General features: G+C 36.5%; 1 protein-coding gene and 1 long non-coding RNA gene across 5 annotated transcripts; one reads left to right on the top strand and one right to left on the bottom strand.

The window, feature by feature from the left end:
- Positions 1-2,509: 2,509 nt before the first annotated feature.
- On the bottom strand, positions 2,510-5,657 carry LOC147833418 (uncharacterized). Its single transcript, XR_015511795.1, has 4 exons — positions 5,248-5,657; positions 4,925-5,130; positions 2,815-2,978; positions 2,510-2,717 (listed from the first exon to the last, which is right to left on the bottom strand). It is a non-coding gene; the product is annotated as an uncharacterized LOC147833418 (long non-coding RNA).
- A 26-nt stretch (positions 5,658-5,683) lies between these two features.
- LOC141378268 (serine/threonine-protein kinase pim-2-like) lies at positions 5,684-11,729 on the top strand. 4 transcript variants are annotated; one of them, XR_015511760.1, is made up of 8 exons: positions 5,684-5,915; positions 6,232-6,320; positions 6,418-6,459; positions 7,384-7,509; positions 7,656-7,687; positions 8,245-8,500; positions 8,615-8,734; positions 9,015-11,729. XR_015511760.1 is itself a non-coding variant. In XM_087287465.1 (7 exons), exons 1-7 carry the CDS (start codon positions 5,828-5,830, stop codon positions 9,116-9,118), a joined length of 825 nt encoding a protein of 274 aa, XP_087143591.1. In that variant the 5' UTR covers positions 5,684-5,827; the 3' UTR covers positions 9,119-11,729. The 4 variants fall into 4 exon arrangements, 3 of the variants coding, with proteins under 3 accessions (XP_087143591.1, XP_087143593.1, XP_087143592.1); XM_087287465.1 differs by lacking the exon at positions 7,656-7,687; XM_087287467.1 differs by lacking the exon at positions 7,656-7,687 and having other exon boundaries at positions 7,323-7,509.
- Positions 11,730-13,523: the final 1,794 nt, after the last annotated feature.

Here is a 13,523-nt window from a genome sequence, read left to right as displayed (position 1 = left end):
GAAGCGGGGATGAAAAGAGCTGGAAAACTCTAAGGCCTTGTTTACACTAATGCGTTTTAGTTTGAAAACGCATAAGTTTTGCTACGGTTACGCCAACCGTCCACACTACGCCGGAGTTCTCGAGCGCCGAAAACTGCTGCTCCGTCTCAGTGTGGATGATGGAAAACGGAGACATCTGAAAACGGAAGCGGGGCTGCAGACATTCGCCTCTCTGATTGGGGCTTTTCCTGAATATTAAGAAGCCTAACACGCACAGTTCAGTCCTGCATTATCTCTGTGTAAGTTCAGACTTCGCAAGTTTGATCAAGGCTGCAGTCTCTTCTTCTCAGTTTGATATGGAAAAGCAGATTATACCGAGGACACGGGTAAATCTTCAAAGGGAACAGTGTACTTTATAACTTCATTCACATCACCCTGGCTTGTTTCACTTTCTCAACAATAAAATGTAAACATGATTTAAGGAACTGCCTATTTTCATTTTAATATTAGCAACTTAGACAGCAGACATGTTGAGGCGTCGTGCTGCATAAGATGAGCGTCATCTTCACTGTGTGGATATTGATAACAAAACGGAGCCGATAACAACTGCCTCCTTTCAATTTCAGTGAAAATACGAAACACAGCCTCTCTTTTGCTGAGTATCAGTTTTAAGAATCGATAATGGCCATTTTAAAAGTATAACATACAATAAGTTTATACATTATAGGAAATAAAGGCAAGCGATCAGTCAATATACAGAATGTACGTGGTTACATTAATCATTAACTTATCTTTGCGCTCAGCCAAAACACGTTACCTGAGAACAAGTAATAGATTCCAATGACCAAAGTCAGGGAATATGTCGTTAGATAAAGACAACAAGATAAATGAAATATCCCGTTTAATAAATATAGTGAGATTAGATCCAGCGGGAGATGCTTGATGAGAAGTCCGACTAGCAGAGCTCTCATCTGTGTAGATGGGCTGAGTGTGATTAAATGTTGAATGTGATGAGTTTTCAACACTACTAAATTGAAACTTTATTTTTTTACATGGTTTAATAATTTTTTGTTATTAAAATTGAAGTTCCTGTTTCAAAGCTTACAGATAGATGGCTAATTTGTATGTCATTGACACTTTTGGCACTTTTTTGGAGTATTTTCATAAGTTTTGTTTTTTCCTGTAAATGATTCAATAAATACCGTACCGTGACATTCATACCGAGGTATTACCGTACCATGAAATTCTGATACCGTTACATCCCTACTACAGACACATTTGCCAAAGAAGCAAAATGGAAGAAGAATATTGCTGTTTAACAGACGTGTTGATGCCAAACTAGCGCTGATGTTGACCTGGATCTGCATCATAAACACAACAAATAGGCTTTACCTTTTATTTTACAGCTTATAAAGCATGTATGCACAATAATGTAACATCATATTTAAACAACAAAACTGTTTACAAAAAGTCAACCTATGCGCGCGTGTTGTTGTCTTTTCATCACGCAGCGCACGCACTTGAACCGCGAGAGAGAGAGAGAGGAAACCATATCAGGACATATTCTTTAAAATAATGATTTCTATTAAAATGTAAAAAGGTTTTGTGATTATAATAATGACAGCGGGGCATTAAATAAATGCATATTTTCCGTGGAGCTGGCGATTTGAGAAAGTCTGCGATTTTATTTGACAGAAGAAAAAAAAAACATGATTGGCGAAAAAAAAACAGCCTATGCCGGTTATTAAAAAGAATCAGTCAGTATTTTCGTTTTGTAATATAAATTAATTATTGAAGTGAAAATAATTTAGGGCAGTCCTATTTATTTTATTCATTTTATTTAGTTCTTCTCTTATTCTGTTCTTCTGTGCTAAACACTGCAAGTGCGTAAAGATGCTCTGTTGTTTTGTTCTATTATTAATATGCTAGCACAGTGGTTCTCAAACATTTTTCATCAAGTACCACCTCGGAAAAAATTTGTCTTTGCAAGTACCACCATAATGAGCAGTTTTGAAATACAGTAGCGTATTAGGTCTAGTTAAGCAGCTTAAGCTCTGTACAGTTTAAAAAAGAAATAACTCCTGGTTTGTTAGCACCTGGAAATGTTGCCTAGACCTCATAAATATAGGCTTTATGTCATCATATTCGTATATAAATCATTTTTGATAATTTCTTTAAATATATGAAGCATGTACATATTACATATTTGATTCATCCGCGTACCACTAGAAAGAAGCCTGCGTACCACTAGTAGTACACGTACCACAGTTTGAGAACCACTGTGCTAGCATATAAAAATAAATTAGTATTTTAAAATGCATTATTTAATGTGTCAGACACAAAATAGACACGTCAATTTGTTTAATATAAAATTAATTGTAATCTGACCAGTTAACCGTTAATAACCGATTAATGAGCGACGGTTGTCGGTTAGCAAAATTAACCGAAATGAGCATCCCTAATTAATACATTATAATTTTGGAACAAATACAGAAATACAAAATAACAGGGCATGGAACTTTAATCATACCTCTGAATGGGGGAAATTTTCTTGCACATTTAACTGCTGTCTTCCAAGTCCAGCCATAGTGAGATGTACTTCTGCCTCTCCTTTTGGTGTTTTTTCATGCTGTTTGTCCAGCAGGTAAAAATACATTAATAAGCTTTTACATTGCCCCTTATATGGTGCAAAACAGCTTTTCCCTCTACGCTCCTCTCGGAAAAACCCAGGAAATGACCTACAAATATTTTCTCATTAGTGTAGGAACAATTTGTATTAGAGAAAAAAACACATTAGATTCTTCTACACATACAGTCATCCACTGAATCTCACACCTCATTTCTTGCTGAACTGACTGGCTCTGGAAACTTGATGTTGTCCTCTCTCTCTGTGTTGAACTAATCTCTCTTAGTTGGTTTGTGTTCTCTGGTGATCTTAGGGTGTTGGTGAGCCTCGACACCAGGCTTTGAGCAGCAGATATTATTTCTCCAAATGGAACCTGATAAACATTAACATAAAATTAAGCTGTAAGTCATGCAGAATTATGATTGACAATGGTTAAAGAGGGTAGACAGACAGACAGACAGACAGACAGACAGACAGACAGACAGACAGACAGACAGACAGACAGACAGACAGACAAACAGATAGATAGATAGATAGATAGATAGATAGATAGATAGATAGATAGATAGACAGAACGATGGATGGATGGATGGATGGACAGATTTTATTTAGGTTTTAATGCCATATCAGCAGCATTGGCTATATTCATGGCAAAAAACATGTACTAAATATACAATTTATAATCATATCATATCAGTTAGCATGATGACGCTCATTGCAGTTAGTAAACAATCTTAGCAAACATACATTTTAAAATAACAACAAAAAACATACAAGTAGCAAGCAACAACACTGAAAACAGTCATATACAATCTTTTAGTTAGATTAAAGATAAATATTGTAAAACACCTTTTCAAACAGCTCACTTCAAATATTTCCAGAATAAAAACATTCTCCAATATCATTTAAAAACACAATGTGTATTTTTACATGATATTAGAGAACGTTTTTATTCGGGAAATATTTTAAACATATTAAAATGTTTTATCGGTAAAATATTTTTACACAAGTCACCAATAGGTATTTCTTCCGCTTTTCATAAATATGCGAGTGTAAGCCATGAGTGTCTGATGCTACATCTTGTATGAACAACCTGGTCATGTCTATTTTCAAAATGGTAATTATTCCTTTCATTAATTAATGGATTCACTTCATACCATGTGTTTTTCCTACATTCATCCCATTCCATCTGCCATTTCTCATTAACATACAGATTTAAAACAGGTTTAACATCAGACACAGGAAGTTTACGTTCTGTTATCTCCAACTTCTATCTTCCTTTATCATGCTTTATCTGCACGCTCATTTCCAACTCATCCCATATGACCAGCCCGGTATCCAGCAGAAAATAATATCAAAGTCTTTAGTCTTTAAAAGGTCCACTTTTTCTATTATGCTAAAAATCTTAGTATGATCAGTTTTCATAGATTCAAGTGCTTGTAAGCAGGACATAATCTGAGCTAATTAAAAACAGACAGACAGATAGATATTGGGCATTTTTCTAATTCTAAGAAACGAGTCTTATGTTGAGCAGGTAGATTTGAGGGAATAGTCACTATATGAGACAAAATATACTTTTTTGGCTATTTGCTCAAATTATTTAAGTTAGGTTACTCTACTTTAGATAAGAATTCTCTTCATAAAGACTTTGTAAATTGCTATAAATATATAAAAACGTCATTTCTGCTTAGTAATGTGGATTGCTAACTTAAAGATAATATAAAAACGTATATCTGAACATATAATCTTCTCTCATAAATCAATGAGGAGCTTATTTATTCAGCTTTCAGATGAAATACGAGTGTTTAAATGACTGCCCCTCATGATTTACGCCCATGGGTCCGGGTCACTTATTTAACCAATTGCTAATCTGCACAGACTTTATTACATTATTCAATATATTTTCCCACTCATTCGGTGATAATAAGATAAATTAACGTAGATCTCAAGTTTTTTAAACAATTGATGGATTTGATTCAGTGTCATAAAAATAAGCAAAAACCCTCAAATATTTAACTTGCCTTTTGCTGATATCTTCTTTATAATAGATCAATAGTCTATCTGGCTTTCAAAAACACTTAATCAACAGATGCCATGTTATAGTTAAACACCGTTAAGTGATTCACTGAGAAGTTCTGCGCTCGCTGCCTGTCAAGTTCACTTACGTTATGCTAACTTAGCTTGCTATCCTCGGCCCGATCTTAATTTTGATTCTGTAAAATGTCTAAGAAACACAGCGAAAATGGACCTCATTGAGTCTCAACCTTTATTACAGCTCATGGAGGACAGTTCTCAAAGAGGGATTAACAAAAGTCTTACCTGAGACGGTGTGTGGGAGCTGCCCAGACATTTTGTTCGGGGGGCTTCCTTCAGTCAGGATTCAGGATCTCATCACGCAAGCGCACTGTTGTGATCGATGACTCTGGCTCGTTTATTAATGCCTGTGACCGCGGTGATGTATTTTGACAGTGGACTGTCGCTGTTTGATTCGTACTCTTCGTGTCCGTGGTGAAACTATTTCGTGTCTGTAAAGTAACGTCACAAGTTATGTTCCGTTTTCCTTTGCGGTTTCATAATTGCAGATGCGTGAATTTTATAATTATAACAGAAATTTTATTCCATAGGTTAGCAACTTCACGTACTGCCGCCAAGACATCCTCGTTTCCATGACAACTAACATTAGACTCCGGAGCTCTCGATTTCTTAGCAGCAGACTTCTGGACAAGAGTCAACGCATCGTGATTCCGTATTACATTGTAAATTCAGTGCAGAGCTAAAGGCCGATGCAGAGTCCTCAAATTAATCAGCCGTGTTGGACCCGTCAAACATCAATCATGCCAGGCCTTGCGTGATTAACTTTATTCTTCCCTCTTTTCCCCATGCAGAGATGGCAAAAGAGTTGTATAAGGTCCACGCGTATTTTATAATGTTATCACGAGCCCTAAACAGTAGGTTAATATGCCACTTCACCTTTTACACCCTGAAGAATAAACGCGAACACCTGTACCTACAGGACCCCCATCCCATCTTTGGTCTGGCCCTACGCTACGTCATAAATCGAACGCGCTCTGCACCGCGAGTGTCAGAATCCACCAGACGCCTGACAGAACAGACGTGTATTGAGGAACTTTTCATTTGATACTCAGACAAGGCGAAAACTCAGATAATTAACTGCAGTAAACTCATTTATACACCCTAGAGAGCGTTATTTACTGCTAATAAATGGAAAAAAGTATGTTACATGTTCCCGGTCCTTCCGGACAAAGAAGACCGCCATGTAGACAGAGGATAGGGCCTTCTCCTGGTTCTGGTACATTTGAATGTATTTTTAATGTTTGATTGATGTTGTTTAACCCTTGTGTTGCTGTTTCATACACACTGGGGTCATTTGGCCTCAACTTTCTCTCAGTTTCAGCAAATGGAGTGATTTTTTTAGTGACAAACTATTTTGACATATTTTGGGAAAAGGCTTTTGAATTAAAAAAAGTTTCAAAAAACTTAATTCGGGGCAAATTGGCTTTGTTTATGTTGTTGGCTGTTACGGGTTAAATGGCTTTATTTTTATACTGTCTGTTCAGGCATAACTAGAAGCTGTCTCAAATGAACATGCTGTTTTTATCTTTCAGTGGAAGCAAAATATGACCTGAAAGAAAATATTGGAGCTGGCTGCTACGGCAATGTCTATCGTGGTATCAGAAAAATGGACGGCAAACAGGTAAGTCTATTCACCCTAGTCCAGTTTAGAGGACATCAACTTTAGAGAAATCATGTTTGATTGCTCACTCATGTTTAATTCTACTTTTCATCCACAGTTTATCATCAAGTCGACTACTTCAGAAGTTGACAGCAATGTGGTAAGTCTGAAAACATCATGCGTGATTCATATTTGAAGCATCACAAAATACATTTAATAGATGAGTCTGTCTGCGGCTGTGGTTATACAAATATCTACTGATCATTTTGTGATTCACTGCTGTTTTCTGTTTATTTATGGTTATGATGGGAATTAATATGTGCTCTGCCGAGTTTTGATGCTGAAAATTTAACTCTGCAGTTTAACAGTGACTTTATATACATATAACAGAAAAAAGTAGTCACATGCCAATATTCAATAATTCAGTATATCATAATAATGAACATGCACAATAATGAATAATTATTATTTACACTTTTAGAGTGTCTTTTAAGATTATTTTATTCTGCAACATGTTGAACCCTTATTAAGCCATTTATTTTCAAACATGATGCTTTTCTCATGTTAATCTGGGCTACGACTTTGGGAATTCAGAGACTGTTTGTCTTTGGTTCGTTAACTCTGTGCAGTAAAGTCCTCTCGTTAACATCAGTTAATTTATCTAAAGTAGTTTAGTTTATACTTTATTATAGTGTTACCTATTATTGTACTTTATAATCTTTTTTTACATGTATTTAATAAGCAATACACTAGGTATTGTTGTAATCATACCTGATAAAGTAATCTGTTTCACAGCTCAGCTTAATATCTTGATAAAATCAAAGCTTCCGCAATTCATCACATTAAAATCTAATACCGTCTGAAGCCGAATTACCAGATTTTTACATCACAATTGACAAAACCAGTGCAGATAATAAACATCAAGCTCCCATAATGCATTTCAAAAGCATAAATAAACACACAGAAAAAAAACATGAATCACAAAATACGGAAAGCTGCTGATTTACAGATTTTCTTTTACAGTTATATTGAAAAACAGGATTACATGTTGTTGATATGCAGCTAATGTGCACTTTATCTTCAGCCTGGATATCCGTTACCCATACCAATCGAAGTGGCCATGATGACAATTGTGAGAGATCCCCCCAGCCCGCTGCTCATCAAGCTCCAGGAATGGTTTTTAGTTAAAGTGGAGAAATTGCCAAGAGGAGTAAGTGTATTTATACAGCACATTTCATGCACAATGCGCTGCAGGAGGGTTTGTCTCGTTTCTTATTGTCGTTTTAATTTTGTAAATTCAAATTCCTAAATCAAGAAGCATTTCTGGACATGTAAATAACTTTGTCTTGTTTTCAGAAAAGCTTGTGGGTTAATGATATGCCGGTGCGGTAAGCAAAATAAACTCATTTCTACTTTAAAATCTATCCTGAATGTAACTGGAAGCCAGTGTAAAGACTAGGCATGGGCCAATAACTGTTTTTAAGGTATGGAAAAGTCGAGGTTTTAAAACTGCCAAATTTTCTGTAATACCGTTGTGTGAGATATATTATTTACAGTTTTTTTAGGACAACGGTATCTCCAGCTGAATAAATATCCAAAAATGCTGTTTTAAATAGTAAAGAAATCAGTGTTTTTGAAACAAATGAGGGCCGCAGAAGTCAATTAATCTTTTGAATTATTTAGCCTGACATGTTTACTGCCAAAAAAATATTATAAATCTATTACAAAATAAAATATATTGTTTTCAGAGGGGAACAAGTTTGTCTTTTACCCAGACATTCAAAAAGACTACATATTAGAGCAGTAATCACAATACCGTGAAACCGTGATATTTTGATCCAAGGTTATCATACCGCCACAATCTAATACCGGCCCATGCCTAGTAAAGACTGACCTGAGGACTGCTGTCGTGTGCTTTATTTTAACTCATTGCATCTGCTTACAGAAAGTGTGTAAGACAATAATGTTGGTGATGGAGTATCTCGGCCCGTGCAGAACACTGGAGGATTTCCTGCAGAAGCACCAACACCTGGAGGAGAGAGTCGCGCGTACGCTTATCCTGCAGATTGTCAAAGCAGCGCAGGAGTGCTTGAGGCGGAAAATTTGTCATCATGATATTCATGATTGTAATATCCTCGTCATCGACCGGCCTCTGCAAATCAAGCTAATTGATTTTGGCTGTGGGATGCACATCTGTCATGGTAAGTCAGATTATTTCAGGAGGAAGCCGAAAAACATTCATTAGTCTCTGAGACTCAGTTGAATGGGGCTTTAGCTGAACTGCTTGCTCAACACTAAACCTCTCTTTCTGACAGATCCAAAGAAATACCCACCAGACACAAGGATATCTCCAAAGAAGGCGGTTAAAAACACAGTGAAGCAGCTGTTTGGCATCATGCGGGAAATAGAAAAACAATGTTCCAGCATACCTGAAGGTAAGAAGATGACTGGGACTGACACTGTTCATCCCTCCTGTTGACTTATGGGTCAGAATTGACCCTGGCCACATTTTACCAGCAGAAAAACCCAAAACAATGTTTTTCTTTATCTTGAGGTTTGGTGACGGTTTCTAAAATGAGGCCAACATTAGGAAAATATATATTATATTTTCATGAAGACTGAACATTAGGGCACAACAGGAGTCATTCAGGTCAATATTGAGCTGTGTGTGTGTGTGTCCACCATTAACTAACTTTCTCTTTTAAAATGTTACAGAATTCATGGCATTTATGAATACCTGCATTACCCTTGGGGATGATGATCAGAGACTGCAAACAGTGCAGCAGATTCTGGATCAGCCATGGCTAAAAAACCAATAAAAATAAAGACTGTTCTAGATATGTGTAGTTTATGCTTTCCACCCTGAAAGAGGACCTGTTTTAGAGGAGATTTTGGAGCACGAGGGGTTCAGCATGACGCAGAGGCTTTCAGCAGCAGGAAATGGTTTCATTCTTCCATGTTTGATGTTTGTCATTTGTTGTTTTCCGCTTCTGCTTCCCAAATTCCTGCGAGGGTTGCAGTCAGAGCTGCATGTAAATGAGGGCCAGTTGAAGCCGCCATTAGAGTGACGTCAGCTTTCCTCCTCACCTGATTGGTTGGAGGGAGGAGGTGTCAATCTAGAGCTAATAGACCAATGGGGAGGCTTCAGCCGGCCCTCATTTGCATGCAGCTCTGACTGCGACACTTGCGGGAGGAAGTGCAGAATGTGGGAAGCAGAAGTTATGAAGAGCTTTGAGAATGGTGGTCTTAATATGCTGGATTTCCGTACATTAAATAATACTGTCAAAATTAAATGGGACAAAAAATATTCTCTAAAATCCAACATCAATCTGGAACTTTATTCCAAATTACATATTTTCTTAATTTGGATGGCTTAATTGTTATTACTCTGTAACTATAATGCTGATAAAATACCAGCTAAATTATCTCAATTTCATAAACAAAATTTCTTAATCGATTCAATACTCCCATCCCCCCTAAAGAATTTGCTGTCGTATTTGATGCCATACCATCTGGAGTTATTAGGTTAGTCCAAGGCATTCTCTATCCTTCTACTTCCCCCCTTGAGACGCTTCTACTACAAAGGTAGGAAAATATAGTTTCTCTGCAACTTCTTCAAACAAATCAGTACATTTACATTTAGCAGACTTACACATGAGGACGAAAAAAGAAATTTACACAACTATAAGAGCAACAATGAATAAGTGCTTTAGGCAAGTTTCAGGTGTGTAAAGTGTACGAAGCAAAACATTAGTAAATTATTTATTTATTTTTTTGTAATACAGTTAGCGGTGGAGCCAGAGAGGCAATTGCAGATTAGGAAGAGAAGTGGAGACTAAATAGTTGAGTTTTTAGTGGTTTCTTGAAGACAGCGAGTGACTCTGCTGTTCTGATGCAGTTAGGGAGTTCATTCCACCAACTGGGCAGATTGAGCGCGAGAGTTCGGGAAAGTGATTTCTTCCCTCTTTGGGATGGAACCACGAGGCGACGTTTATTCACAGAACGCAAGTTTCTGGAGGGCACATAGATCTGCAGAAGTGAGAGCAGATAAGAAGGAGCGAAGCTAGAATTCGCTTTGTAAGCAAACATCAGAGCTTTGAATTTGATGCGAGCAGCAACTGGCAGCCAGTGCAAACGGATGAGCAGCGGAGTGACATGTGCTCTTTTAGGTTCATTAAAGACCACTCGTGCTGCTGCGTTCTGAAGCAGCTGAAGAGGCTTGATAGAGTTAGCTGGAAGCCCGGCTAGTAGAGAGTTGCAGTAGTCCAGTCTGGAGAGAACAAGAGCTTGAACAAGGAGTTGAGCTGCATGTTCAGATAGGAAGGGTCGGACCTTTCTGATGTTGTAGAGTGCGAATCTGCAAGATCGAGCAGTTCTAGAGATGTGGTCAGAGAAGTTTAGTTGGTCATCAATCGTTACTCCAAGGCTTTTCACTGTTTTGGAAACAGTAATGGTTGCCCCATCCATCTGCATTGAAAAGTTCTGATGTTATTTCCTAATGGAACTGTATCAGTTCCAAATGTAAATTTTTTTTATTTTATTGGAATTCTTTTGTTTCAGATATTGATTGAAGAAATCAAATATGGCTCATCCCAAATAGCTACTTAATTACAAATAAGATAATAGAAGTTTCATTTAGAACTATTTACCATACACACTCGGTCAATACTCTCTTAGTAAGATATAAAAAAGATATTGATATTAATTGTTCATTTTGTAAGCAACACAAAAAAATAAGTGCCTAGTTCACTTATTTTGGCAATGCAGTTTTTCTAATTTGCTTTGAAATGATTTTTCTTTTTCTTATTAAGAATGTTGATAAAGATTTTTCCTTACTATGGGAAAATGTTTTGTAAATAATAAAACGGATGCTATACATAAAAAAATATTTTTTTTTCTTAATCTTCTTATGTTATTAACAAAATTGTATATACATAAATGTACATTTTCAAACCAAAAACCCTTTTTAATATCTTGCTCACTGAAATGCAGCATTACTTTAAAACAATTTCTAACTCTTTTACAAAAAAATGCTTTAAAAACAACTGAAATGTGTCAATTGTATAATCTTTTTCTTTAATATATGATGTATATACCCCTACTGTTAATTTTTTTTGTTGTTTTCTTTTTTAAAAATGTTTTCTTTTTGTCTTTCCATTTTCTTTATAATGTACTGTGATTGTATATTTTTACTTGTCTCATAATTTAAAAAAAATGTGGAAGCGGAAAACAGCATCATGTCAGAAAACAATGGAAGTATGAATTCCTGATGATCTGATTTGGTCACTGACCACATGTGTGCTGCTCTTCTATCATTTCTGTGAAACTGAGACTGTACGCAGAGCGGCCTGCGAACCCCATGGAGTGTGTTGAAGCTGTTTTCTGCTGATCAAACTGTAAACTATTGTCTTCAATAAACTGTATCTCTGACTCCTGCTCTTTGTTCATCACACCGGCTCCTTGCATTAACACAAGTCAAATCCTTCAGCGTAGTGATACGGCACTGTAATGCACTCAAAACATGCCTGAACTACTTTATCTGTGTGTTGATCTGACAATAAGTGTGAACACAACACAAAACAACACAGAGAAGATCTGTTTTACAGACTGCAGACTCAATTTAGCCTTTATAGAACAATATTGATGCGTCATGTAATGTTTAAAGCACATTGCCCTGCCATTTGTGTGACTATAATGTGAAATATAAGAGTGTGTTCACTGATATGAGTAATCCTACTATAATATCTACTGAACTAGCACCAGGGCTCTTTCAGTGTCTGACCAGCAAATGTTGAGCTTTAGCCAAAGAACAATGGTTAGAATGGAAATGTCTTCATTTCACAACAGTTTTTAACAACACTCAGAAAAGTTTTGTGGAAAACTAATGGAAACACACTTATGCTTCAGTTTGTGCTAGTGTTACATCTACACAGCACAGTACACTCAAATATAAGCTAATAAGTAAAGTGAGCCAGCTAGTGTTCACTGAGTTAAAGAGACCCCTGGTGAAAATAAGTACATTGCAAGTATACTAACCAAAAGTTAACTTAATTTAAATATATTAAAAGTATTATTACCATACTTTTATATATGAAGAGTTCAGATGCAAAAACCTCTAAGCGCCATCTGAAATGTTCTTCTAAAACGACCATTTTTGTCAGCCTCCTATGTTTATGTTCAGTTATTTCACTTTAAAGGCAATGTAAAAAATTATTCGTCACTATAAAAGTCAACTTACTGAGCCTACACACAGGAGTCGGAGAAAAATTTATTTATTTAGCATTTGATGTTAATATATTTAAGTATTATTTTACCTATGCATTGAACAATGAACTTATGTAAGAATGTGTCAAAGCACACTTTTAAAGCACAGTGTTAAATAAACAGTGTAAGTTTTCATTCATGCAATTCAGTTCATTACTGCCTTTAAAAAGTAATAAATGCATTAAAAGCCCATTTAAAGCATTTGTTACTGTATAAGAGATGTTGTTGATGCTGACTAAATATCTATATTTAACATAAATATATATATATATATATGTATATATATATATATATATATATATATATATATATATATATATATATATATATATATATATATATATATACTCAATTCGTCTTTATTTCTCTAGCGGTTTTACAATTTAAATTGTGTCAAAGCAGCTTCACATAGAAGATTATAGTGTTTGAAACAGTGTCAGTTCAATTTTCAGAGTTTAAGTTCAGTTCAGTGTGGTCTAATAATTATTACTGAGAGTCCAAACACTGAAGAGCAAATCCATCGATGCGCAGCTCTACAGATCCTGAACCATGCAAGCCAGTGGCGACAGCGGCAGGGAAAACCCTTCACCAATTGGGGAAAGGTCAGAATAAAAAAAACCTTAAGAGAAACGTGGCTCAGTTGGGCACAACCATTTCTCCACTGGCCAAACGTCTTGTGCAGAGCTGCAGTCAAGGCTCTGGAGAAGCTGGACCTCAGCGAAGGCTCGTCTGTCCCTGGAGCGTCGCAGAAAAATCAGTCTCATGCTCTCCACTCCTCCATGATCACCACAGCAGCTGCTCAGGAAACGGCCTGGTCCAGGATTAAGGAAACCTTGGGATCATCTTGTCGCTGGTCTTGGATCGAATCAGTGGCGCTTCATAGTCTAAGGGTCTCGGGATGAGTATACCCAGGTGGAAATAGAGAATAAAGAGAATAATTAGCGTAGCTGCTGTTCATAG

Source organism: Danio rerio, chromosome 16, assembly GCF_052040795.2.
Source record: "Danio rerio strain M-AB ecotype USA chromosome 16, GRCz13ab, whole genome shotgun sequence".
Lineage (NCBI taxonomy): Eukaryota > Metazoa > Chordata > Actinopteri > Cypriniformes > Danionidae > Danio > Danio rerio.
The sequence above is the reverse complement of the archived record's forward strand: the minus strand, read 5'-3'. Positions and strand labels throughout refer to the sequence as shown.

What these genes read in the sequence shown, in the direction of transcription:
- LOC141378268 (XM_087287465.1), top strand. Translation starts at nt 5,828, where the DNA reads ATGGAAAAAAGTATGTTACATGTTCCCGGTCCTTCCGGACAAAGAAGA. An exon ending in GAAAAATGGACGGCAAACAG is followed by an intron (nt 6,321 to 6,417) that starts GTAAGTCTATTC and finishes TTTCATCCACAG; the next exon opens with TTTATCATCAAGTCGACTAC. An exon ending in TGGAGAAATTGCCAAGAGGA is followed by an intron (nt 7,510 to 8,244) that starts GTAAGTGTATTT and finishes ATCTGCTTACAG; the next exon opens with AAAGTGTGTAAGACAATAAT.